General features: G+C 29.1%; 1 protein-coding gene across 3 annotated transcripts in view; it reads right to left on the reverse strand.

Moving 5' to 3' along the window:
• Positions 1–27,701, reverse strand: part of LOC147065567 (uncharacterized) — a 97,748-nt gene that overhangs the window by 34,531 nt on the left and 35,516 nt on the right. For 2 of the 3 annotated variants that reach the window (XM_085956666.1, XM_085956664.1), the window contains exon 3: positions 18,021–18,164. In XM_085956666.1, coding sequence (XP_085812792.1) covers positions 18,021–18,140 — 120 coding nt within the window. In that variant the 5' untranslated portion in view covers positions 18,141–18,164. Of the gene's footprint in view, positions 1–18,020; positions 18,165–18,694; positions 18,806–27,701 lie in introns of those variants that run through there. The other variant, XM_085956665.1, reaches the window with a different exon arrangement.

Below are 27,701 nucleotides of genomic sequence, written 5' to 3' on the forward strand. Positions count from 1 at the left end.
CTAAAAATGTATGTATGTAAGAATATCAAAAATTCCAGAAATTATTATTTTTTCAACTTTATATGGTTAGCAAAAATGATAATATAATATTTTAATTTAATATACATGACTAAAGTAAGTATTTAGTTTTTAACTTATTTTGACTATAAATAAGAAATTATATAACTAATTAAATCAAACTATACTTGATCCGAATTAGGATAACATTTAGCTGTAGTAATAATATGCGCCATGCTGTCCCGCTTTGACATTTCTCTCGCGCGGCGGCCAGTATAATTTACCGCAGTAATGTGGTATATAATATCAGCAGTTGTCAACACGATGGAACATTTTATATGCATAGGTACCATTTTAACGGCTTATATTTTTAATTTGTTGTATTCTGATTATAATAATATCAATTAAGAATAAAACAAGTTATTAAATCACAGTGTTATGAATTCGTAATTAAACAAGTGATTTAATGATTTATGAATGTAATATACATAAAATACATTTAGATACAATGTAAAATACGTCAAAAGACAGAGATACTATGTACAACTTTGCTATCTGATTTCTTATAACAGATATACACATGTTCATGTGTTTAATTTATAGTAAAGTAATTGATTTATGTAATGTAATTTGACTATCAATATGGGAATGACTTGTACGATTAAATATAGAATCGTTTTGGGCAGCTCATGGGTATACGTTAATTTTGCCTACTACCAATCAAAGTTTATTGGCTATTCGCAATTACAATACAAACAATATCTTATACACTCATACAATTCAATTGTCTTTTGCACGATAAACTTTGTTATGGCATGTTATGTAAATAATTTTAATGCAAAATTTAGTAATATACTGCCACTAAACTTTATTTGGGAGTTTGATATAAGTAACGTAGGTAGTAAGATATAATTTCAACATACCCGTTGCATCGATTGATAATTTATTCAAAAATATTTCATATTTCTGTAATGCACAAATAACTACATTCTTAAAAAATGGCACTTGATTAAAATAAATTTGTATTGACACTAGAATAGTTTATTGTGATTTATTTCTAATAATGACGTCATATTTTTTATTGGTCAACCGCCAACGTTTTTTTTTCAAAACTGGACCATTCACTATGCTAAATAAAATACAGTTTTTTAACTGGACTAACAAGAAGTTAGCCTTGTTATAAATTAAAAAATAAGCACCATAATGCCCTCGCAAATAAAAACATGAGTGAGGTATTATAAATTTCTTTGATTTAAAATAATATTATTTAATTATTTAATACATTTTGTAGCTTAAATACAATTTTTAAATTAAAAAAACAAATTAGCATGCGTATTCTAGTAAAGATTTACTTAAAAAGCAGTTAATCATTTATTATGAAATACAAATATTTTAAAATTCACATAATATAGTAGTGGTCCATTAATAATATTAATGTTCGTTATGGTAGGTACCTAACATTAATTCATCTCTTTCAAGATTTTTTTGGGCTTACGAAAACCTATTGATTATGGCAATTAATTATAAATCTAACACATTTATAGTTAATTACAAAACCGTCTTTCAGATCATCCACTGATAACACATTTCAAATAATTACTAGACTTGATAAATATTGGCACAAGTCTGTTTATTGAAAACCAGGCGGAAACATGCAATTTTCATAGCCGATTTCGGCAAAATTCATGAATTCAAGAATGTTAACCTAACCTAATAAACTACAATCAAGTATATCGGCTATTTTCAAAATTTGTTTGCCGCTGGCTTCCACTAAATAGACAAGAACCTAAATAATAAATATTTGATGTTTATAATATGTACAGTCACAATACCACCGAAATAGCTTTTGCCTTGAAAACTATTTTTTTATGGTTATAGTAATAGTATTCTGTTGTAAATTGGAATTTTACTAGTTAAATATAGTATTTAGGTAAATTAACACATATTTCAGAATTTATTTACTTTTATAATATTATTCTATTTGAAATATTGTATTAATGATCTACCACGTCATATATTATTTATTACAATAAAATGTATAAGTAGATTATATAATATTAACCGTATTTATGGAAGTTGTTATAGCAAAAATATAATTTGAAATATTTATATGTACTATCTTTCCCATTCTTTGTCATATTTTGAATATTTAATTGCTTAATATAAAACATACAATTATTATCATGTACCTATCTATACTTAATAATATTTATTAGATTATCGATGTCAGAAAAAAATACTCATATTAAGGAGCCAAAAATAAGCTTTGAAACAATAGCAGTTTATATAATTTTTTTGACTACGCTTATCCTGGAAAGACGCGTAAAATTATGTTTACAATGATATTTTGTTAAATAATATAATATTAATATTATTAATAAAATATTTATTAAAACCAGTTAAACAAGTATTATAATTTATTATTATCTTCTTTACTTTTATAATCATCGGGTGTGGTTTGTAGTAGGTAGATTTTTATAAATATGTATATTTTTAATCATAATAAGTACTTTATTACGCTAAAAATAAATTTTGGTGCTTTAGATGCAAATTTGACTGGATAAACCATCCATTATATTATTTAACGCCGTTTGTAACAGTCCTGCTTTAAAATATGCTAGATCATTAAAAAATAATACTTATAATGAAACAAAAGATTTGTTATTTTATTTTCAATTTGTATAAACTATGTGATAAGCGTTCTAGTTAAAGTCCATTGGAGTGACCCACCGCTTTGGATCAATGCTAACTTCTGCGAACTTGTTCTGGGGACAACTTTCACTAAGCGAAACACTTCGCACCATTTTCAGACAGATATTTTTGTTAAGCTTCGGATTAATATAAAAAAATATTTGATTTTAGTAATATTCCCACTAAAAATATATCAATTAGATATTCTTTATGTTAAAAAAAATATTTTAAACTGCTTCACGTATTATGTTTAATATACCAAGATTATGTTAAACATATTTCACATATTATACATATAATATTAGGAGACATCCTTGTGTGATCTTTCTAAATAAATATCTACAAAATTGCTAGCATATTCAAATTGAGAAATTTATATTGTAAGAACACTAATTTTTTTCAGTTTTCAAAATCATTTGTTAACTTAAACGAACATTACAAATCACGTACGTACTTAAATTGTTAAAAAATAACACAAATAAAAACAATTATACGTTATTAAAAGAAAATAAAATAATACTAGTACGTAAGGCACAGGCGTTTTATCCGGGTTCGATTCCCGGTCAGGTCAAAATATTTATATGATTTTCTCAAGACCTGGGTGTTTGTGATTGTTTCAATTATATCACTAATTACACTACTGTTTTACTATACAACTGTCATTGGGTGTCGTAACCTATTGTAGTGTTAAAAAACACATATTTGTATAACGTGAAAAAACTAATTAAAAAATTATAACGAAAATAATAGGAATTTTTGAAGAAAATGCCAACATATAAAACAGCGTTCATCTAAACTTATCCTCAATTAAGATGCATATTGATATCAGACACAATTTGGTAAAACACAGTTATTGCAATCCTAATTAGCATCTTCAACAAAGGTTACTAATTATAAAAACGAAATGATGCATGAAATAATTTGTTTTCACAGACAAATTAAAATTTTCATTTAGTTGACGGTAAAAAAATAACTCTCAATTCGTCAGTGATACGTCGGTCCTTAGTAACTGACTGAACTGGCATTGCTCAGTCTGGAGGATTCCGTCACAGACCCTCCAAAACATTTTAGTGCTGCTACAAAAGCGATCTACGCACTGCGTTTCTCACATGACGTAAGGTGAAAGATGTGGCGATTCCCGAAGTGAAGTAGTGCAACCTTGTATATTCTTCAATACTGAAGTGTAATAGAGTGAAGTAAGAATTCAAGTAAAAAATATATTTATAACGTTCATATTTCAGTACGTTGATTGTAGTTCAATTAAATTTATTGAATAAGTGTGTTATTATTTTTTTAATGATTATCTTACGATAAATAGGTATAGAAAATTAATATACTCGGCGAGTAATTTATGAAACAATTTTTTCCTTACAATTTCATAATTGTGGCATCAATTTAGATATTTAACCTCGGTTTTGTGTTAAAAAATGTTGCAGCATAGTATCCAAAGACCACATTTGAATTATATTTTAGGAAATATTCATTACAAAATAAATTATCATAACCAATGCCGGATAGTTCAGTTATCATGAGATATATTAATATAATATAACCCAGTTTCTCTGTACTCTATTCGTATTACAACATGAAAGACTTTTTTATAGATTAGAAAACTATAATGTCATATTACCATTTATTATGACTATTAAACAATATCTATGACTACACTAATAAAGATCGATCTCGAATTAATCTTAAAAAAATATAAAGACTTTTTTTAAATAACTATCCAGCACCTTTGCAATTGAATATGTTACAAAAACTGGTATTAAATATAGATGGAGACTAAGTATATAAAATTGATGCTAAAACAAGGTTAAGACGGTTAATACTTAAATAAGCCACGTGTATTCTCGCATTGTAATGAATGCATTGAAAACATATCAGAATTTATGCTCTGATATTTATTTTCTAGGGCTGCACTGATATAAAAACGCCTTCGACAAGCTTAAAATGTAAAATATTTAAATGAAAAATGTTAAAAAAATAAATAGAAATCATACGTACTGACAGTATACTATTTTTTCAAATATATAATATGTTTTAGAATTTTTTTCAAAACTATATATTTTGAATAAAAAACCGTAAAATTAAACATCCAAATTTATGGCATTCAATTGAACCACATTAAAACTCTATGGAATCACTATCGAGTGTTTTAATACAACACGTGTATGTATATAATATATTTGTCTTTAATGGTAGTTATCCACGATTATAATGATGTGTGAAAAAATGATAAATGCTCAAGAGTTGGATCGTAAGTATTTCAAGGGGTATATTATGTACACAAGGCGGTTGTTGACGGTAGTTTATCATATTTATGTATTGAGGTAATATAATTGTTACAAACTATCTATCTCGCTCTAAAATTTAGCACATCCACGAGAGGGGCTGTTAAAACATAGCGCTTTTTGACAGTTTAGACAGTTAATTTATTGTAATAATTAACCGCCTCCATACATAAATATGATAAACTATCATTGATAACCGCCGATAATCGCTCCGTGTATAGAATAGCTTCGCATGAAGTGTATGTAAGAAAAATAAGAAAACAAACTTAATATATTGAAAACACATAAGCTAGAATAGTCTCAAGAACGTATATATTAAAAATCTTAAAAAACAGAATCAATAGTCAAAAGTACAAAAAAATATATGAATCAAATTAATTAGTACATAATGTGACCTTAATTAAATTTCAAATGTTAAATGATGGTCATGTTGATTGAATTTGACGAATTATAGGACTTGGACTCGCCAGCTAAGTAAAAGTTAAGTTAAGTCCGTGTGTACTCAAATCATAATATGTACATGTTTTCGAAGCTGTTTTAAATGGTTACATGTAAATTGTACTTATGCAGTTCATCGTGCGACACTTATTTGTGCGCCGCAGTACGTGAAACATGAGTTCGTATAACAATTTATCAAATGACGAGTTCTTCATTGAACATTTCACCGTGGAATACATTTGTACGTATCATACAAAATTCGGTGATAGTTTGCAAATAGTAGTGTTCCAATTAGATTAACCTTAACCTAACCTAACCTAGTAAAGACATCTCATAAAATTTGCCACATGTTGTAGCATACGTACAAATATACTCCACGGTAAAATGTTTAACGAAGAACTCGTCATTTGATTAAATGTTACACGAACTCATGTTTCACGTACTGCGGCGCACGAATAAGTGTCCTGCGGTGAACTGTTTACGTACAAATTTCCGGATACGATTTTAAATTGTGTAGTTTCATTAAAAATAATGATATATTTTTAAATCATGTGTATGTTTTGAATAAAAAATATTGAAAAATAATAATATATTGATTTACCTTGTTGACTCTGTGGTAATACTAATATAAACAATTAACAACTGATGACATTTGACTTTTAATTGCATACAAAATAATAATAATATATGGCTTTAGTGAGTTATAAATTATATAGTTAATAATTTGAGTGCCTTGCACATTTGAATGGCTTGTAAAACTGAGTAAGTCCCCTCAATGCAATGTCCAAGGTCTTGACCGAACTCTTGCGAAACCGAATGATGCGATGATACAGTGTCGAAATTTGACTTTACATCAAATAAAGTATTTTGCATTCACACAGTGTGCAACTTGACATATCGATACACACTTAATTTAGCCTTTTTAGACCGAGGTTGGACATCTACGGCCGGCGGGTCTCAATTAAATAAAATTCTAATGTCGTTTCATTTACTTTTGTAGTTTATTATACATTATTATGATTTTAATAATAACGGGACAACTCCCTGACTTAGAGGGTAAATTTTCACTGTTTACGCAAACGTTATTGTTTTGAGAATAGTATTCGAAATTAAAAATTTATGTATATTATATTGTATCAAGTTTTCATCATAATATTTACACACTGACTAGTCAGGTATGATACTTTGTCACACAAATATAAATATCAATACACATATAAATAAATCTCGATATATATATTCCATTATCCGATGCATATAATGTTATCAAGTATGTTGTATTGGAAAGCAAACAAATTTTAAATAATATACTATTCCTAGCAATATGTTATTTTTTCGTCAGATGTTAAATTAATTTTATATGTTTTGTAACCACGCAAATCATCCGAATGTCGAGCGTCTCATTCAGCACGTAACCTAGAGAAACTTTTATATTTTATATTTTGCATTTTTTATATTTTATTATTTAACATTTTAAAATAAAGGCGGGCTCAGGGGTTGATTTTTGGAAAGGTTACAATATATTTTTCTCAAAGCCTGAATGTTTATTGCTTCACTACAGTATTACTGTTTTACAACATGTCTGTCATTCAATTGGGCGTCATAGCATGCTGTAGTGTTGAAAATAAACAATATGTTTATTTATTTTCTTTTATCTATTTGTATATTAAGACCCTCCTCCTCCCTGGGTCGTGACGTCATATATGGATGACCCCTAAAAAGGGTGTGTAACTTTATTTTTGGAAAATGATGAATTCACTATAATTATTTAATATGAAAATGGTGGTTAGACTGGGTATTAAACAGACTTTAAATGTAATTTTAAGATAACTAATATTGCATATTAATAGATAACTGCGATAAAATTGACTAGGTATGTAAAATAGAAATAGAGACTATGATATCAATTAGCGTTGTAAAAATATCATAAAGTCAATCTTGTTAAAACATTTCGAACATGACGATAAAAATTAGGCTCCACCTATGAATATAATAATAATAAATATAGACGAATGAACATATTCACTGCGTTGTTAACTAACGATAGTCCGCGATTTTATCCGCATGAAATTTGGATTATAAAAGTAGACAGCTATATAAAATGAAGAAATTCAGTATACAGATTCGATTTATAAATAAGATCACCAGTACATACTATTTCTATAATTAATATCCAAAAATTACCCTAAGACGCGTTTGAGTAACCCCGATTAATCAACAGTGATTTATTATAGGCACGCACTCTTAATACTCGCACCTCACCTCACGACTCTACCGGCACTATCTGAGTGTTTAACCTACTCGTGATGATGTGTTGCAAGTGCATTGTTTTTGAGAAGTTGAGAAGAAGATCAAAATGAAACTATTTTTTTTTTACCAAAATATATTCTATACTGTACATGAAAAGACCTATGCAAATATTCACGAAATTAATATATGTATAATAATTAATTAAACAATGTAATGCAATAATTACAGCGTGGTATCCTCGGCTATTAAAAATTTAATTTATATGAAAAACTGTACGTTGTTTGAATATGTATTAAATTCATCACAACATTGTTAACAGCTGCTTTGTTTATAAATAGATACATTAAAACAATTTAAATTCTAAACACGTATCTGTATTATTGGCATTCTTGAATTAAATTTCAATTACTTCAATTCGTTATGGTTATCGTTATATTCTATTTTATGTATTTTTACATTACAACGTTTTTATTAGCTCGTAGTCTTGTTTTTTCGGTGGTTGTTTGTCCAGAACAAATCTTGCAATCGATTTTTAACTAGCTTCCCGACTAGCTAGACATTTGAAACTTTTAGAATACATCAGAACACGATGCCAATGCATTCTTTTAATACTTTTAGCCATCTTTAAGCAGAATTGAATTCATTTTCAGTTATTTCTGTTTTTTATGGAAAGTTATTTCAGAAAAATCCGTAAAAAGTAAAAGAATATTATTGGGTGCTAAGGAGGTGGTCCTAGCAACTAAATTATTAATATATACGTGCGTTACCATGGAAATCAAAATGATATTTCAGTATTCTATATTTGTTTGTTCGTGTGTTTTTTATTTACTTCATATCGAGTACAAGTTTGAGCATATTTAGCATAATAATTCAACAGAAAATTTAAAAACGTTGTATATAAAAAGTTCTTTTTATCTTGTAATTATTTTTCATTATTTTTAAGTATTTCTTTGGTTTTAATAATATATATAGTATATACGCTAATTAAGTTAATACTGCCTTTGTAATATATCATTTTACCAAGTTATACTTTAAAGCCTATACAATACTAGCGAGCTGTAACGGAATTTGGCCAAAATAATAAATACAGGCATATAGTTACTCAATAATTTTAGTGTCTTTGAAAAAAAGTAACCAGTAAATTAGCATGTAACTACTAGGTATCTGTATTGTTCTAGTTCTATGCACTGCATCTGAAAAAAGCGCCCTTGTTTTTTTATCCGTGAACATGTGTGATCCCTGTCAGGTTTTCCACGTCATCCTCAAAGAGGAAAACAATAGCTTGTAATTATATTATCGTGGATACTTAAATATTCATATTTTATATGTTATGCAATTGTCATTACTAATTCAAAATTTTGTAATATATTTATCGTGTGAGAATATTCAGATTTATCAGAAATACATGCACTACATAAAAATTTTAAATACATATTTGATTCATTGATAAATTTACCGATTACAATAATTTTGATTTTGAATATAAATCTTTCAAATATATTTTGATACCTATTCGATATTCAAATGTAATATATTGTACCCAATAAAGAAAGAATATAAAGAATCAAAGCTCATTGTATTGACTATAAATGTATGTTTCAATTATACTTGATCACTGCTTGTCGAGTAATATTGAAAGTATTTGTACTGATTAAAACATATTTAAACTATGTATTAAATACGGGTTCAACAAAGTATTGTTACTGTGATAATTGTATTAAAAAAAATAAAGTTTAAAAAAATGATAAAATAAATAAACAACTTATTATGTAATATAACTACGAATCATATAGATGTTTAAATGAAGCTTCAAAATACTTAAATAAAAAATATGTCTGTATAATAATACAAATATTATTGAGCTGTTTTTTCTGTAAACATCCACTTCAAAAGATTTTTTTGAATGGCAATCTCGGCACATCGAATAGCTATTATAAAATTAATACTTTTAAATATTTACTTAATACATTACGTTTATAATAAGTATAAATAAAAAAATATAATAAACTTTCTAGATTTACAATGACCAACAGGTATATAAAAATAGTATTCTGTTCATAATATTACTAAATATTTGCAACATTTTCCTGTTCAAGTAACCGTTTGTCTATTACACACCCATCGGATGAATAATAAACTTTTATTTTGATGCTATCAGATCAAAATAGTGTTCGAAAAAAAATATAAATGATGACAGATTTTATGAAAATTTAGATTTATTGCACTGCTATTTCGTACATGTCTAAATAATAAAATAACATCGATTATGCAAGACATTTTTAGGCCTATTCTAACGTAAGCCTTAGAAAAATTACGAGAGAACTCATAATATATTTGAGAGAAGAATCTGAGAAGAATTTTGTAGCCATACAAGAAAATCTGAGAAATGAAATATAATTTGCAGAGCTAAGAAGAGCACATTTTGTGGACGGGTGATGTCGTAAGGATGTACAATTATTGTACACAAAGCAACCGCCAATAATATGAATGAAAATAATAATTAACCCGAATTGGGATGGCTTCACTGCGCTATTAGAGACCACAGTACACGACAGTCAGATGTGAAGAGATATTTTGGAAATGGCCAATATTCCCATAAGATTAGGGTTTTATAGATAATTGTGATTTTTTTGTACATTTATTATGCTTTGCTTTACTGTTTTGTAAAAAAGATTTTAGCTCAGTTCAATCCATTGAAATTGGGAGGTTCTGCTGATTAATGATTGTATAGAGTAATGTCAAGTAATCCACTAGGCCGTCGAAGAAAAGACATGTAATAAAGTTCTGGTTTGATGGGTCTACTGATGATTTTTGGGATAAATAGGTAAAGAGAATTATTGAAAGAAAGTATTGATCCATACCGATTTATCATGCATCATAATATGTCTCTGTGGATAGTACTATATTTTAAAAATAAGTTAAATTTAAAAACGCGTTTCTCAATGTAGAGACTTTTATAATATCAACTATTAATATGTCTATATAATAACGTCGGTACAGTAGAACAGCAGCTTAAATACATTATTAAACTCAATTAATTCACAAGATTTGATAATGTAACAGTATTTATATTGAATAGGTATATATAATTTGACCTCATATATAAATATTTATACCTACTAGGAAAAAAATTGTTGAAAAAATACGATGCTCGACGATACTTGAACCTGTAACCACTGGAAGATTTTTTCTATTATGTAAATATCTCAGGTGTTTTTTAACTATGTGTATTCAATACATTAGTTTAAAATTATTTACATACCTACATCAAAAAGTGCTGTTTGACGTCATGATCACAAACGGACATGCAGCGATTTGTATATATATTAATTTCTACTCGGTTTGGGATCAAACCATGAATCTGTAAAAGATTATAACTATGCAAAACAATATTATAACCTAACTGTGAACACCGGTTAACCGATTTTAAAAACAATACGTAAATATCAACAAAAAATATTTATACACAAGAGTTTTCCTAATATAGTATTCCATAATAAGCAAACCTGATATTTTTTCATCAATGAAATAAAAAAAACAAAAAAAAACATCTATCTATGAATATAAAATTGAGCAAAAATAATCACGTATCTTTGGAACAAGACACTCTTTTGTACGACCGCATACAATTTAACTTAAAACCACAAGTGACTTTAAAATTTGCCATGCTTAGTTAACTTTGTTATAAAACAAACGTCAGAAGTGTTTATTCTATTTTTAATATAAATTCTTAATAGGATTATTGTGTACGTTTTATTTGAAAAATAAGTCCTCTCTTTTTTCAACATGTCACATCTTAGACGTCATGCTATAAATTATGTATTATATTAATGAACAAAGCCATCGGTAAATTACCATTATTGCTCCCAGCTAGCGCATATAGACTTCCGAAATGTCGTGGTATCTTAACGGATGTTTTAAAAGGCAATAATTGTAATTTACTCCGAGGATGGACCAAAATTTGTAGAATAGGGAATAGGTGCCCTTGCCAAAATTTTATTTCTTTGATAAAGTGCCATTATGTATAACAAATCTGAAAATTGTAATATCTTCATGATTTAATGGTACAACGTTGCAGATTTTTAATCATCAGATGATATTTCAAACCGATTAGTGCCTTGGGTATCTACGTACATACAATCGTAACTAATAATAAATCGTGTCCGGAAAATTGTACGTATGCAGTTAGCCGTATCTCACTTCACCGTGAAATGTTGTATCGAAAATATTATATGGTCGTATATTAAAGACTGTTCAACCTCTTTGGGTCATTATATAGTACTGACATAAAATTCATGTCTAAATAATACACGATTCTTGTCAGTTTAAAAGAAGCCAGCAGCAAACAAATTTTGGAAATAATCAATATACTGGATTATTTGTTAGGTTAGGTTAGGTTTTCATTATTGAACTCATGATTTTTGCCAAAATCAGCAATGGAAATTGAATTAATGTTCATAATATGTAAATATAAATAACATAATAAACATAATAAATAACCGTGAAAATCTTAAGATATAAAATATGATACATAATAATATAAAGATGATGGATAATTGTATTCTGATTTATTTTATTAATTGCACACTAAAAAGATTATGTTCAGTCTTTATTAAACTAAAGGAACAAAATAATATTTATAAATAAATGCTGGGTGTGAGTTGTAAATATTTTATCTATTTTTTTTTATATTTTGGAGTCCAAATCTTATACAAACGAGTTTCTGAAACGAGTCGTCTGAAATGGATTCAGGAAACAATTAAAATATGTATAACATAGTATTATCAATTCGGGGTTAGTATGCAATCGGGTTTTGATAAAATACCTCTTAATTATGTAATACCTTTTTATTAAATAGTTATGTAATGCAAATTTTGATGTCAAAGAACTTTTAGTAAGAAACATTTAAATATTACTTAATATGTTATTGATCATGTTAATGGTCGAGATTACCCAAATCATGTCATATTATTATGTTGTTTCACACATGCAATTACATAGTTGATTATTATTTATCAAGTCTATAAAAATAAAGTATTTCTGATATTACGTATTGAAGAAAACAGAAAAGTAGACAAAATCAGAACAAAAATGTATATTTTAAAGTCTAATAAAATGAGGATACCCAGTTGAAAATCAGGAAAAATCAATTTTTTGTAGTACTTATTCCACTTTTAATCAATAGATTAGGACCGGTTTCTTCCGCCTCAGTGGGACATTTTCAACTTGAAACTGTTGAAAATGTCTCACTGAGGCGGACGAAACCGGTCCTAATCTATTGATTAAAAGTGGAATAAGTACTACAAAAAATTGCGTTTTATTAAATAAAAACAACAATACAATGCAGTTCCACCATGAATTGACAGTTAACAAAATAAAAGAAATCAAGAAAAATCATTGGAATTCTCATCATAACTAATGAACAGATTCGAGACATTTAAAAAAAATAGGATATAAAGACAAATACTATAGTTATTATTAGTAGGTACTAGGTAGTAGGTAATACACAATATTATGTTGTATTTATTACGTCATATAAAACTCGTCTGTTGCGAATACTATTGAACCATAAACATTCATTATGTACTTATACCCACCAAAAATTGACATTTATTTTAACACCATTCAAAGATTATATTATAAATGTTATATGTTATGCATCACAATAAAGAGAAGAAAAACGTTTTGTTTTGGAAGGTCAATTTGACTGCAAAGCTTTTATGAAAAAAAAACGTTTAAATAATTTAAATAATAGATGTAAGTTTTTTTCTTAATAATTATAAAAAAAAATCATTAGTTATAACATCAATTATTGTCGCACGTTGAGGTGATTAGAGAAACGCATAATATAAATCTCTATTGAAGTTTAAAGAGAAAATTCAAGGTCCCACGATTTGGTGAAGCAGAAAGTGATTATCTCAAAGTTCAATTATAATCAAAAGAAAAATCACTCGCCATTTTTGTGACATACTTCAAGATTCGACGGCTTTTGAAAAAAAATATTAGGAATTTTTAACACACTCTATGTTGTTTACGTACAAAAATTAAGTGTTTAAAATGTTTTATTTATTTATTATAATATTGATTACCAGCTGCACTAATTGAATTTGTAAAAAAGAAAATGTGTCTCATATCTGAATACTTAGATTTTAATATTTATCAATTTTTGATAATATAACCTCATCAAAGTCTGAAAATACTGTTGTGAATTGACATTGTTTTAATGTAACAGAAATATATAGATATATTCATAAATAATGACGTATCTACAAAAAAAATTGTTTTTTGATATTAATATAGTTTTATGTTAACTATGTTATGTTAGAAAAATCTAAAAAATTGCCAACTTTCTATCATAATATGAATTTTATTAAAATAAATATAACTGTGTAATTGTTCCTGATGTCTAAAGTATAGTTAATTTTAATACTTTGGTACGTCCTTCCTGTAATGTATATTTGATTATGATTTTTCTTAAAGCACATGCCTTTAAAACTATTAGCCGGCTCGCACATCACAATTCGCCTTGTGTGCCTAACGGCCATAAATCAAAAGTTGACAAAATTTCGACGAATGTTGCATCGTACATCCTCGCACATCTGCCCAGCGGCAAACGTCAAACACGAAAAAAGAGAAGTCTCTCGTCTGCCATTTTTATTGTGTTGATTGTATGAACAAACGTCAAACGCGGCGGCGTGAGCGAGCAATGACATTGTTGACAGAGACAAAGACAGAAATGACCGATGGCCGCCAGCTGTGCGCTTGCGCGGAGGCGACATTCCCGAGATCGACATGCACGCTTTGGCCATTGCAACTAGACGAATGTCGCAGGGTCGCAGAGTTGCAGTTGCATCGGCCAATCTGCGAAGGTCCATTTGATAACGTTTGTTTCTTGGTTTACGATGACGTCACATCGACGAATTCGTCGTAAGACGCATGCGGCGAGCTCTAATGTGCGAGCCCTCTTAAGAATACAATGCTTATTTGAGTCGCAATACATCTAAATACCTATATATCAAATATATTAATTTTAATTCAATAGGGACAAACTTGTTAAAATACTGTTAAGAGTGAAGAATTTTTAAACGTAAAGAGACAGCATCTAAACTTCAATTATTTATTATTTTTTTTAGAAATCAATGACCAGAAGACCACAAATAATGATGTAGCTATGTTTATTTATAACATCATAAGTGCGTAAACTAAAATACTTATTGTCAGTATTTCACTTATGCGGCCTTCAATATATTATATTTTTAATTGATAATTAATTCAAACTTATATCGGGTAACCTTCGCGATGGCCATAAGTTTTAGGTAGTAATTATCACATATTTAACAATGCGTTGTTTAAATACTCTTGCAATATGAGTTATTTTAGATACTTACTTATTATTTATTATGGCCGAAGTTCCGCAAGTTTTATTTTAACGACGCATATATTTTAAGTAGATTTTGACTAGATAAAAGATCCATTTATTGCAATATTCCTAATTACTCAAATATATTTACGTTCTGAGTTAAGTAAAATAACAGATATTCCTTGGAAAGGTACCGGAAATCCGTTGGCGTATCTTTCCAATGATAATGATATTTTTTGATAATTAACATTGCCAGAATAATCAATTTTTTATAACTACTACAGGTCACGTAGTTAAATGACAGAAGTGAGGCACATTACAAAAATAACTAAATGGTTGTGAATCATTCGCTCAATTTATTAGAACCATGATCTATGTGGATATGCTAACTCGTATTGAAAAAAAAGCAACACCTGAAATCATGTGAAGATATGGAATTCCAACCCTAAATCTGTTAAGATGTCTAACTATGGGTTAGATATAATATATATATACCATTCTAAATCGTTAAGTTAATCTAATGACAAAAAAGAATTAAGTACTTTCATTAAAAAAAATACCATTTAACGTATATGGGTTTCATACTTGACCGTGCGTTGATGTTTATTTGTGCATTATTACAAACTTAATGAAATAATTACGAACACCTAAATACTAAATAATAATGAAATCTTACGAATGCTGCTTAAAACATACTTTTAATGTGGCTATCAAATTGAAGTAAGAAATCCTTTAAACCAGTTGCATGAATTATCGTAACAACCTACTTTATAGGATCATCAATTAATTTGATCATATGGAAAGTCATTTATTTTATTCTGTTATACACAATTGAAATTGGTCCATTACTCGTATAATCAAATCGATATATTATTTGTATATATAAGTATAATTCCGTATTATGCCTACTATAAATTATGCAAAACACCAGCAAAATGCAACAGCAACAGTAATAACTTAAAATTGTAAGATTAAAAAAATAGTGTGTTTCAAATTATAATAACAAATATCTGAAACTAATTGATAATCATTTTTTTTAATAAAATTTGTAATTACTGTATAAGAAACTGTTTTTATTCTAAATAATACGTCTGTCACTTGCTATGAACAATTAGTAGTGTTTATTATACATACATAACGTATTGCTTACTATTTAAGTAATTTGTGGTATGATTTGCAAATATTAATACGGCGGATGTAGAATATTTATATGCGTTGAGTTATTTCAGGAAAGATATGCATTGCTAAATGAAATTTTCCTGTTGAAATAATAATGATATAATTGAGTGACCTTGAAACCAGCCGACGAGTACATGCTCGCAAAACTAGGAAATGTTTGTCGGAAAATTCATCACATCAGGGCCAAACAAAATATTGAAGGATGGTATCTAAGCAATATTATATTTTTTAAATTTTCATGCATTTCCTGCATGCATTATGTATTTAAATGAAATTAAAAGTCGTATACGGGATCATTACTGTAATAAGCCCATTATGAATATTGCAACCCAAACTAATTGCTCATCAATGTTTGTATAGAAGTGCATTCAAAAGTGTCCTTCCTCTATTTTAAATTTAAAAATAAGCGCATCAAAAATGTCATGATAATCATAATAATGACTGTGAAAAAATGTAAAAACGCAAACAATAACCTAAACAAAACAGAAGAACATTTTGTGCAATAGATTATATTTATGTTTTTCTTGGAAGAAGGGGGGGTTTTTCTGGAACCGTTGTGATATCATTTTTAGGGCACCTAACACTCGTTAATCTACACTGTAGATTCTACAGTATAGCCCCACACAATAGGTATAGAGATTTGACTGGTGTAGGAGGGAAATAAATAGGGAGTAAATAAATAATAATATGTATATACACAAAAAGTACTAATATTGAATATAAAAACTGTGTACGAAAAGGAAAGTTAAATACGGTTTAAATAATTAAAAAAAAAAGTGTGGCTAATTACTTAATAGTAATGCATATATGCATAATATTGCAAATGCACTAACCAATTTGATTCACTTTAATTATTAAATTTCAGACAAAGAATTGAAAACAATGGTATCCAAAATAAAATTGAAACTTAGCCTCCAAGCTAAGAAAAGTATTCTTTTTTATTTTTGCACACAGAAAGTCATGACTATCGAAAGATAGATACCTTATTGATTATAGAAATTTGAATTAAGTATCATACTTAAATTTGTATTAATAGGTACTTTAATAATAAGAAAAGTATGTTTAGTATGGTTATTACGATAATATCCTTAATAACGCGTTTGATTATAATTGTAAATTTAATTTGAATATTATAATATTTCGCGGTAATGTAAAATGCATTTATTAAAAAAAAAAAAAAAAAAAAGCATTAATACTTGAAGAGCTTAAATGATAATAACGAATGCGTGGTAGACATCCCCCCTTAAGTTTTCTCCTTCTTCCTTTGCCGTTATTGAGTGAAAGGTACGTCTCGTTAATTACTATGACGTTTTACTTCTTTTAAAGATCATAGTTCAGAATACATTTCAACATTATTAACACACGACTAATGATATTAATGAACTGTGTTATTTAATCACAAATCAATTAATTCTTTGTCAAGCTATATGTAGTATGTCCTTGATTGATAAATCTATACCTACTTATAATATACGTTCCTGTATTATACAAATTTCGTACAGTAAGTAATTGATAAATTTTACTAAGAGTTAAATATTTAACCTTTTTTATATAGGTACTCAGTAAAACTGAATACAAATACACTACTTATTTTTACTATTCTTCGTCTTTCATAATATTCACATAAAATAATTTGGAAACTTTGAATTTCTTTCAAGATTAAAATGTATATTTTCAAGTCGATATATAAACAAGGATCTACTATCCTTTATGCATTGTCGTGATATATGTGAAAACTTTTTTCAGTATTATGTATTCACTTTATATTTATTGATATTTAAATTTATTTATTTACTAATATAGGTACTTACTTTTAGTGGAGTGAGGTTTTCACTATCCTGTAGTTCAGCCTGCCTCCTCACTCTAGGAAAAGCCGCTACTTGTAGGGCTAGGAGCGCGACAAGCGCCAAAATGCTACCACTCCACCTCATTATCACAGCTGTTTTATTTTAATGCTGAAAACAATACAAAAATATACGTTAAAATTGAATTGAAATCTCACAGCGGCGCCATATTTATAAAATGTAGTCCAATAGATAATACTGTGATGAATGGCTTTATTGTTAAACACGTAATCATTGTAAAATCGATCATATTATATCACTGTTTTAATTGTATGACACATACGCAATTAAGGAACACACGCTGAGATGTATTATGAGATCCAACTTATCAACGGAAAGCGAAAGTGATTTGCTTGATGCCGGAGTGGCGATCTCTCGATAACACTTATGTCGGCTGCTCTTCTGGTTACTTTCATAACGTGTTAACTTTGTATCAAAATAATATTTTATGCAAACGTACGTGCCTATTATATAAAGGTATGTATATAAACACTAGAGATGCGTCCGTGTCGGCTGTCGGGGAACGAATGAGCCGCTAGGCTTCTTTGAGAGAAAAGTGGTAATGGGATCGCATACTATGTGAGGAGGTGGTTTAACGCGAGAGGCGAAAATATTATGCGAAGAGTATAGATAGCATGTACCTGACTAAAGTGAGGCAGGACAGAGAATGGCTGGAGCTTGCTAACTACAGTGATATTTCTACCCGGCGTTGTATGTAGGTCGCCCCGCGATGCAGCCTTGAATCTTTCTGTGTGCACATTTGGAATACGCCGCGAGAATACCTCCTTGTTTAACATGCGCGCCTGATACTCATAGGAGCACGGTTTTGCACTAGCCTGCCTCGAATGTCCTATTATTGTGGAAAACATTTTCCGACATTTTCATTTATCTGAAATAAAATTTTCCCGTAGTCCTTTTCAAACAAAACAAAAAAATAAAATAAAATTGATCCCATGTAACTTACTCGGTTCAATAATGCACAGTGGTGAACTCGAGCGAAAATATTACCAGAGAAATGCAGTAAAACAATAATTAAATTCATATAATGTTATGCTATATATTTAAAAAAAAATGTCTTATGAAAATTAAATTAAATCAGTTTTGATAAATCTGGAAAAGCTGCTAAATATTAAATTATTTTTTTATTATATTCTTGTATGTATTATAAATAATTTGACATTTCTCAACTTTTAAAATATTATTTTGAAGTGAATATCAGATACAAATGAAAATAGCGTAGCTGTCATTCGCATTACGCATTGAAAAATAATCATTAATTAAATTATAAGTATATTATATTGGTTCCATAAAAAAGAATAGGGAAAATTTTGCAAAATATGAAAAAGGTTTATTGAAAGAATTCAGAAGATATTCTGGCAATGTGGATGACTTCATTAACAATCATGGAAATAATACTTTTAAGACATTTTAATTGGCAAGAGTACGAATATAATGGGATTAGATACCAACTTTATAGGGGACATAAGATATGTTCCTAAATCTTATTAAAGATGCTAGTATAAAGTTTATAAAAATTAGTTAGATGTCACTCTTAGGTGGTCTATACATCTACTAATATTATAATTGGGTGGAGAGAGTTTCTGGGAGAGGTCAAGATCTGCGAAAGGATATATTTCAAAATATTAAAAATCTACGGAAAATTCAAGATGAAAATGTCTTGCATTATATAGGTATGTCGATTAAATAATTTTGTCAGAGACCTATGTATACATACATGTACATTTTGCATTACATGGAATGGGAATGACTGTCAGGAATGTTAATGTTACGTAAATGCATTCCCAATCCAAAATCACCTAAAATATAAAATTAAAATAACTTTACGTATTAGTTAACAAAATAAATATTTTAAATTGTACCTAAAAAAATGTAATATGTTAAGGCATGCATGTATCCATAAATAATATTGTTTAAAATACCTCAAAATAAATGTTAACTTGAAGATCTGATAACGTAATTAATAAAAAAAATAGAAAACCTTTCAAGGCAATAGAAAATCTGTCACATCGTAAAAAAATATTTGTAAGTATCTCTTTCTGCCTACACAATCAAACATTTTCTAAAATTCATTTGGGTTTTGATTTATGATTTTGTCAAGAAAAAACTTAATTCATTAAACACCGTGCTTTAAAAATCTATCTTGGTCAAATCACAATCGCGCGTTAAAAATATAATCATGTCAGTGAAATGCATTTCTTTATGTAATAGACAATATTATTATCTCATATGATAATGATTTATCTATGGAAAATAACGGTTATGGCAACACACTTGTCAAGATTTTCGGTTTGTAATAGGTAAGTAACATAATTTAGTGTATTAACCGAACTGTTTACCTTGACCGGTAACTGACTTACGCGTATAACCAGTAACACAACTGTATTAGAGTTTGTTTCATAATACCACCAATAACTGTGTAATACTTTAATAATTATTGGAACGGTCATTATCAACTCATTTATTAGAATGTTCATTATTTATTAATAAAAGATTGAGAGCAAATAATAAGACGTGTACTGAAATCCAATCATTATTCAATATATTAAATAATTCCGATTGAAATCTAAACATCTGCGCTGCGAACCAGTTAAAACATAATACGACCGCTGTCACACTCTTTAATCAAAAACAATGTAGCATAGAGTAAAAATACACATTCTCATAGAGAAATTATATCATTTTAAAGAACTATTGCATACAATGCAATACTAATTGCAAATACAATTTAAGATACTGGCATACGAAGTTGTTTATTATTGTATGTAGTAGTAGTAGTAGTCATTAAAATAATTAGTATCACTGAGCCTTAACAAAAAGATTAGGAAAACGATATATATATATATATATATATATATATATATATATATATAAATATATATATATATATAAATATTGAAAATGGCCGTTGGAGCTGTACGTGACGATGTCTCAAAGATGGAAGATACCCAATCACCCAAGAAGATAAATGGTGAGACTCAAACTGTGGATTATGGGTTTTGTAAAAAGAGATCATCCCTCAGGATATATATATATATAAATAACCATGCGCTTGCTTTTTCATACAAGGTACGAGGGTGGGTCAATAATTCCTTATAAAAAAGCATTAAAACAGGTTTTATTTTTGTATTTTTTTTTTATTTCTCAACATAATTTCCTTGGAGCTCAATACACTTGGTTAGACGTTTCTCAATTTTTTTTAAACCGTCAGAAAAATAAGTTTTCGGAAGGTCCTCAAAATAAGCATTTGTCCGATCGATGACTTCTTCATTTGAAAAAAACGTTGTCCACTTAGCCATTTTTTTAAGTTTGGGAAAAGGAAAAAGTCACTGGGGGCTAAATCTGGCGAATACGGTGGGTGGTCGACCAATTCGAACTTCAATTCTTCAATTTTAGCCATTGATCGTAAACATGTGTGAACACGGGCATTGTCCTGATGAAAGAGGATTTTTTTCCTGTTTAAATGAGGCCGTTTTTCTTCAATTTTGTTTTTTAGCTGGTCCAATAAAGATGCATAATAATTCCCTGTTATTGTTTTTCCTTTTTTCAAATAGTCAACGAAAATAATTTCACGTGCATCCCAAAATACAGTAGCCATAACCTTACCAGCTGATTTTACGGTTTTCGCCTTCTTTGGACATGGTTTGCCTTCGCAATCCACTGCTTTGACTGTTCTTTCGTCTCGGGAGTATAGTGGTGTATCCATGTTTCATCTACAGTCACAAAGCGACGAAAAAATTCATCCGGATTGCGTTGCATGAGCGACAACAGGGCTTTAGAGGCCACCACCCTACTGCGTTTATTGTCGACTGTGAGCAAACGCGGCACCCATCTTGCAGAAATATTTTTCATGCCCAATTTGTCATGTAAAATAGAAATGACGCTACCTTTTGAGATCCCTGTAACCTCAATTATCTCACTCAACTTTAATCTTCGGTCACTTAACACCATATCGTGGATTTTATTGATCATTTCTGGTGTAGTCACCTCTACAGGACGTCCTGAGCGTGGTTCATCCTTTGTTGATGTACGACCACGTTTAAATTCATTTAACCAGTTATAAATAGTTGCAAGTGAAGGAGCAGATATGCCGTGAACTAAATCCAACTCATTTTTTATTTCCTTTGCTGTTAACCCTTTTATATTAAAATGTTTAATAACAGCTCTAAACTCAATTATCTCCATTTTCCATTTTTCCATTTTCCACAAGCAAATTTTTTTTTTAAATGTACGAGAAACACACAACAACCCGACCAATCTGATTGAAACTTCGTAGCATACTGAATCGGTAGTGCCGCTGCATGAAAACAAACCGCTTGCAGTACTAGTCGCGCCACCTGTCGGCTTTTCTAAGGACTTATTGACCCACCCTCGTAGTTGGGAAGGTTAGTTGCATTTATGTGTAGTTAATTATGTTCCTCCATTTATATCTTTAATTTTTTTATGGCCAGAATTAAATATGCTGTGTGGCGTTCTTGTGTTATGTTGTTCAGTATTTCGTAAGGTTTTTGTAGGTAAATTTTATGGTTATGCTATTTATATAGAGTTCTGAGAGTCCATCGCTCCTTTTCTAGTACAGGACAGTCGATGATGATATGCCACACAGTTTGAATTGTGTAGCTGTCACATGAACAACGGCCATCGTCCCTCAATTTAAATCTTTTTAGATAGGCTCGCACTGCTCCGTCGCCTGTTAGTATCTGTACGAGTTCGTGTGATAATATTTTTATGTTCATGGCATGAGTGATGGCAGAGTTTATATTTGGAATAAATTTCTGCGTTATTGATCCTGTGGCGGATGTTGTGTATCTGTGGTTCCATAGCTCTATTGTGTCTTCGTTTAGTTTTTGTTGTAGTTCATCCCTGAGGATAAAAGAGGAAGCCAATACACAGATTAGGTTGCCGTGTCCATTAGAATAGCGTTGTAGAAAACTTTCTTCTATAAGTATTGCACCGATATATATGTAAATAGAACTGAACCAGGTAACCAATGATAATAACTAAATTATCTGAAGGTCATTTTGCTCTGCAGATTCATTATTTGTACCAAACATCATATTTATTTACTGGGTATGCATTGAGATAAAAATGCTTAGCATTAGTATTGCAAGCCTAAAATAACCATCCTATATAATTAATGATTATTATTATTATTAAGAATATCTAGATTTACAATCATAACAATTGTAAATAACTGTAAATTTAAATCAGTTCATGTTTTTAACAAGTAAATGCACTCAATTATGAGTTGGAATTGGACTGGAACAACTATTCTTAACTCAAATACGCAAAGCCCTCATTCTACCGCCCTACCATAAAGTATTGGCAATAAGTATAACCCTATTCAAATGAAAGTTTCGGTACACATACTTAAAAAACCTCACCATGTGAATAAAACACGTTTCGTTAAAACAATATGTATACGTGATAAATTCCAAGTGATAACCAATTTATAATTTTAAAAATATATTTAATTTATTTTTATTTACATATTGTATAGTGGAGTAGTTTTTGTCTCTGAAGCAGAAGATGCGGTTTCTAATACCGCATCTCAAAAAAGCACGCGTTATTAATTTGATGTCTGTTTCATGTAGAGCAAGGATTGGGAAAACGGCTAGAACCATTCCTCATAAAAAATCTGGTAGCAGATAACCTCCACTTTACGAAATTTGCTACACTCTGTATCTGAGAAAAAAAGGTTTGTATGTTTTATTTAAATAATTACAAAGTGATTTATTCGCATTTTAAGTGTAGCTAGTGCAACTGTAATATAACAACCATGTTAAAAACTGCGCGAAAACTCACCACTATTAATTTCCCATAAACTTAGTCACTCAAGTAAAAACAATGACAGTTAGAAAAACAATAAATCTGTATCTCAATCGCCTACATAATGTTAAAATAACTACTTTGAACTTTGAAATCAAATTGAATAAAACATTATGTTTTCACTACAATCACGTTTATTCAACCATGTGAGTTTTCCTTATCCCCAAATGTATATGTACATTTTTTACCGTCCTTTATAATAATCAGAATTATGTGTATAGCTGTCTCCTTCTCCTGCGTGTTTATATAGTATTGTCAAGTACGTTGATCTCTAGAATTCTCATATTTGAAATGATAATTATGCATGACAATTATGTGATTTATACAACCCAGAGTATTTAGTAAATTTTTGATACGAAAATGTATATTTTTAGCTTCAATAAAATAAAAACTATTGAAAGTAAAAACGCTATTCTATTCAATTGACGGCATGTTTCAGCTGTTTATTAATTTTAGCGGAGCTACTGCTGTATAAATTTCAATTTATTTATTTTTAACATATTGTGGACATTACAAATTATAAATTTACACAGTTTGACATTTAGAAATAAAAAAATATAAAATAGTATTACATAAAAAAAAGTTAGATCAGTATTTATAGATATAGATAGTAAGTTATTAAACAGTAGAAATGTGTAAATACAAAAAAAATATAAATTAAATAGGTACAAGGAAGTACACCGGATGAGTTAAGCAGACCCTATTTTAAGAATTTATAAAACAACGTCCACCTATACTCATCCTCACGTAGGTGGAATATATCAACACCCGAAGCAATTTCGTTGAACATAGTTATCGCCCTCTCAATTGGCATTACTAGTGGTAGGTTGGTTCTGCACCTTGGGAGAATAAACAACTGATGCTCTCTAGTTCTAAGATAATGGTCAGGGACACACAAGTCAACACTGCCCAGAATGGCAGAGTTCTCATTTATACCTCGTATAAGTCGAAAAAAATACGTAGCTAAATAAAGATTTCTTCTAAATTGCAGACTCTCCACCATAAGGCCATACTTCAACTGATTCGGTGCCCCAACAATAGACCCACTCTCAAGTCTGCATCAAACTAAAGAATTAAATAAAAGTTTTAATACCGTAACATCCGAAACGACTTAGAAAGTACGCATGACGAAGTCCAACATTTTAAGCGCCTTGTTACAAATGGTAACATTATAGCTAATAAATGTCAGTTTACTCTCAAACGTAATGCCAAGATCCCTTACAGATGATATTCGTGACAGGACTCTGCCATCCATCGAGTATTGGAAAAAACAACACTTTTGAGGCTCTGGTAAACGACAAAAGATTGCATTTATCAATATCGAATTCTAGTTTGTTACGCCTGCCCTAATCTAATATATTATCTATATCAAGTTGGAGCTGACGACAATAATTGTCCAAGGTGACAACTTCCAAAAAGAGTTTCAAGTCATCAACGAACAACAAATACATAGCATTTTTTTTTATTACCAATGCTATGTCATTTATAAAAATCGTGTATATATATTAATTTATAAAGTGTACTAACTTTTGGTATACCTATGCCTGGGTACTACAACTGTGTTTCCCAAATGGAGTGTGAACTGCAGAAAAGGAAATTTGTGAAGGCATTCAAACTGTTCTATTCAATGGATGGGAGATATCAATTTCTAGATAAGGTACTAGTATAGGTTTCTAATACTTCAGTTAAACCTATAATTGGCTCTATAATTCTATGTAGATCTGGCAGTGGCAAAGAGTGGAGGTAGGCTGTTCAGATCAGTCATAAATAATGCAGACCAAACTTTGTCAGCCATACGTATTTGCTTTCATTGAAATTAGAAGTTGATTAGTTTTTAAAATTCAATCAAACCCTGCGAAACCATGCCATAATTAATAATAGTCAATACATACTCGTCTATCTATAAAATATTTAAAATTATGCAAATAAATCATACATAACTATGGATATTAAATAGATAGAATATGATTTTTTATCTATTATAGTTTGGTTTAGGCAGGGCTTAATGAATTTAAAATAAATAAAGCAACAATTTTTGTAACATGTACCTAATTTTAATCGAACGAAAACAAATAAGTATGAATTAAAAGTGTGTACAATTTTATTGTATCGCCCAAAATATACCAAAACTATTATAGTTTCGTTTATTGATTTTTAAAATCTAACTAACACCATCTATAAATTGTAGTCTTAGTTCAATAAAAACAAATACCTTTGACTAACAAAGTTTAATGTGCACAATGCATGGCGTATCTTAACAGCCTACCTCCACCCTTAGCTATTGGGATCTGCCCCCCCTCACGAAAAGGTTTCTTAACTGATTTTTGTTTTACGATAAATGGATGTTAGCCCAATCTATTAGGTTTATTTTTCGGGTTCAAACACCACAGGCCCGGAATTTGAGCTCGAAACCAACGATAATTTAAGCCTAATCAGTTCAGCCATCGCTTTAAACTATATATAGTTACTAAAGCTGCATTTTTCAAATCAAATTTTGCGGAATCATGAGTTTATGTAAGTACATAACATATACAGTTATCATTAAAACAGTATTGTGTAGAATACAATGTATGTAAATACAAATTAAATGAAACAAACATGCAAATGAATTGGTTTAGATCATGCTTATTTTTCTCCTCTTACTAGTACACCCATATCCAGCGCAGAGTTTTGTTTTCTTATTTGAACATGTTATTAACTTACCCCACTAATGACTTCACCAAAAAAATATATCGTTTATAAAGATGTTGGCAAAAAGCGTAGGACTTTTTCATGACACCTCTACGCTACGATTTTCCGACGTAGATGCAGCCAATGCTACGTTAAAAATGCAGATATTCTACTGAAACTAACTACATACATAGTAGGCAACGATGTGATCGGTATCTATCTGTATTTTTCATGTCAAACATCCCGTCAGTTCTCAGAGTTGACAAATCTATTAGTCGTAAAGTGGTTATATGTTTCGTATGGAAACTTGTATAAACGTCAATTTTGATACATACTTGTGTTGTTTGTCATCACTGAAAAATGTTCAACTTTGACCGTTCAATATAATATATTAAACAACATCTATGAAGAATATTAACATTCTATAAAATATAAAATTTATCAGCTTTTCTAATACGAATTAATCAGGAATTTATCGAATAATAATAAAAACTTAGGTTTTCTAAATTAATCTTCTTTAAATATAACGTAATATATTTTTTTGTACGTAAAACGTAATATTCGAAATTTCCATTTTTGGTGAGAATTATAATAAATTGTAATAATAAAATTACCCAATAAAATAGCATAAAATAATGTTGAACTACAAATGTTGAAACGATAATACCTAGTGTATGTACCTAAATATATTAATAGGATTAAGTACTCTTTTAAGTTGTCAATAAGAATACATAGGTACTTACTTATTATAATACGAATCACTAATAAATACTTATAATATTATTCAAAATACTATTTTTTTCGTAATATAAACAAAGCGTTTAGTGCAGCGATTTTTTTCGATATGAACAAACAATATCAAGTAAGTATAAAAAAAAATGAAGAATATTGACCTATACATCTTTTAACTATGACCATTTTTATTGTATATCACAAGACATAATTTATAATAACTATTGGCACCCGTTTTACAGTAACATAATATATTGTATATATTATAAACCTAAACTTTTTTTAATAATTACTTTATCATACAATAATATTTAAAGAATATTCATTAATTATTATTGTATGATAAAGTAATTATTAAAAAAAGTTTAGTTATGGTTAATATTACGTCGTAATATAGTT

This window comes from Rhyacophila brunnea, unplaced genomic scaffold, assembly GCF_057557595.1.
Source record: "Rhyacophila brunnea isolate RB1 unplaced genomic scaffold, BYU_Rbru_1.0 scaffold_6, whole genome shotgun sequence".
NCBI classification, from domain to species: Eukaryota; Metazoa; Arthropoda; class Insecta; order Trichoptera; family Rhyacophilidae; genus Rhyacophila; species Rhyacophila brunnea.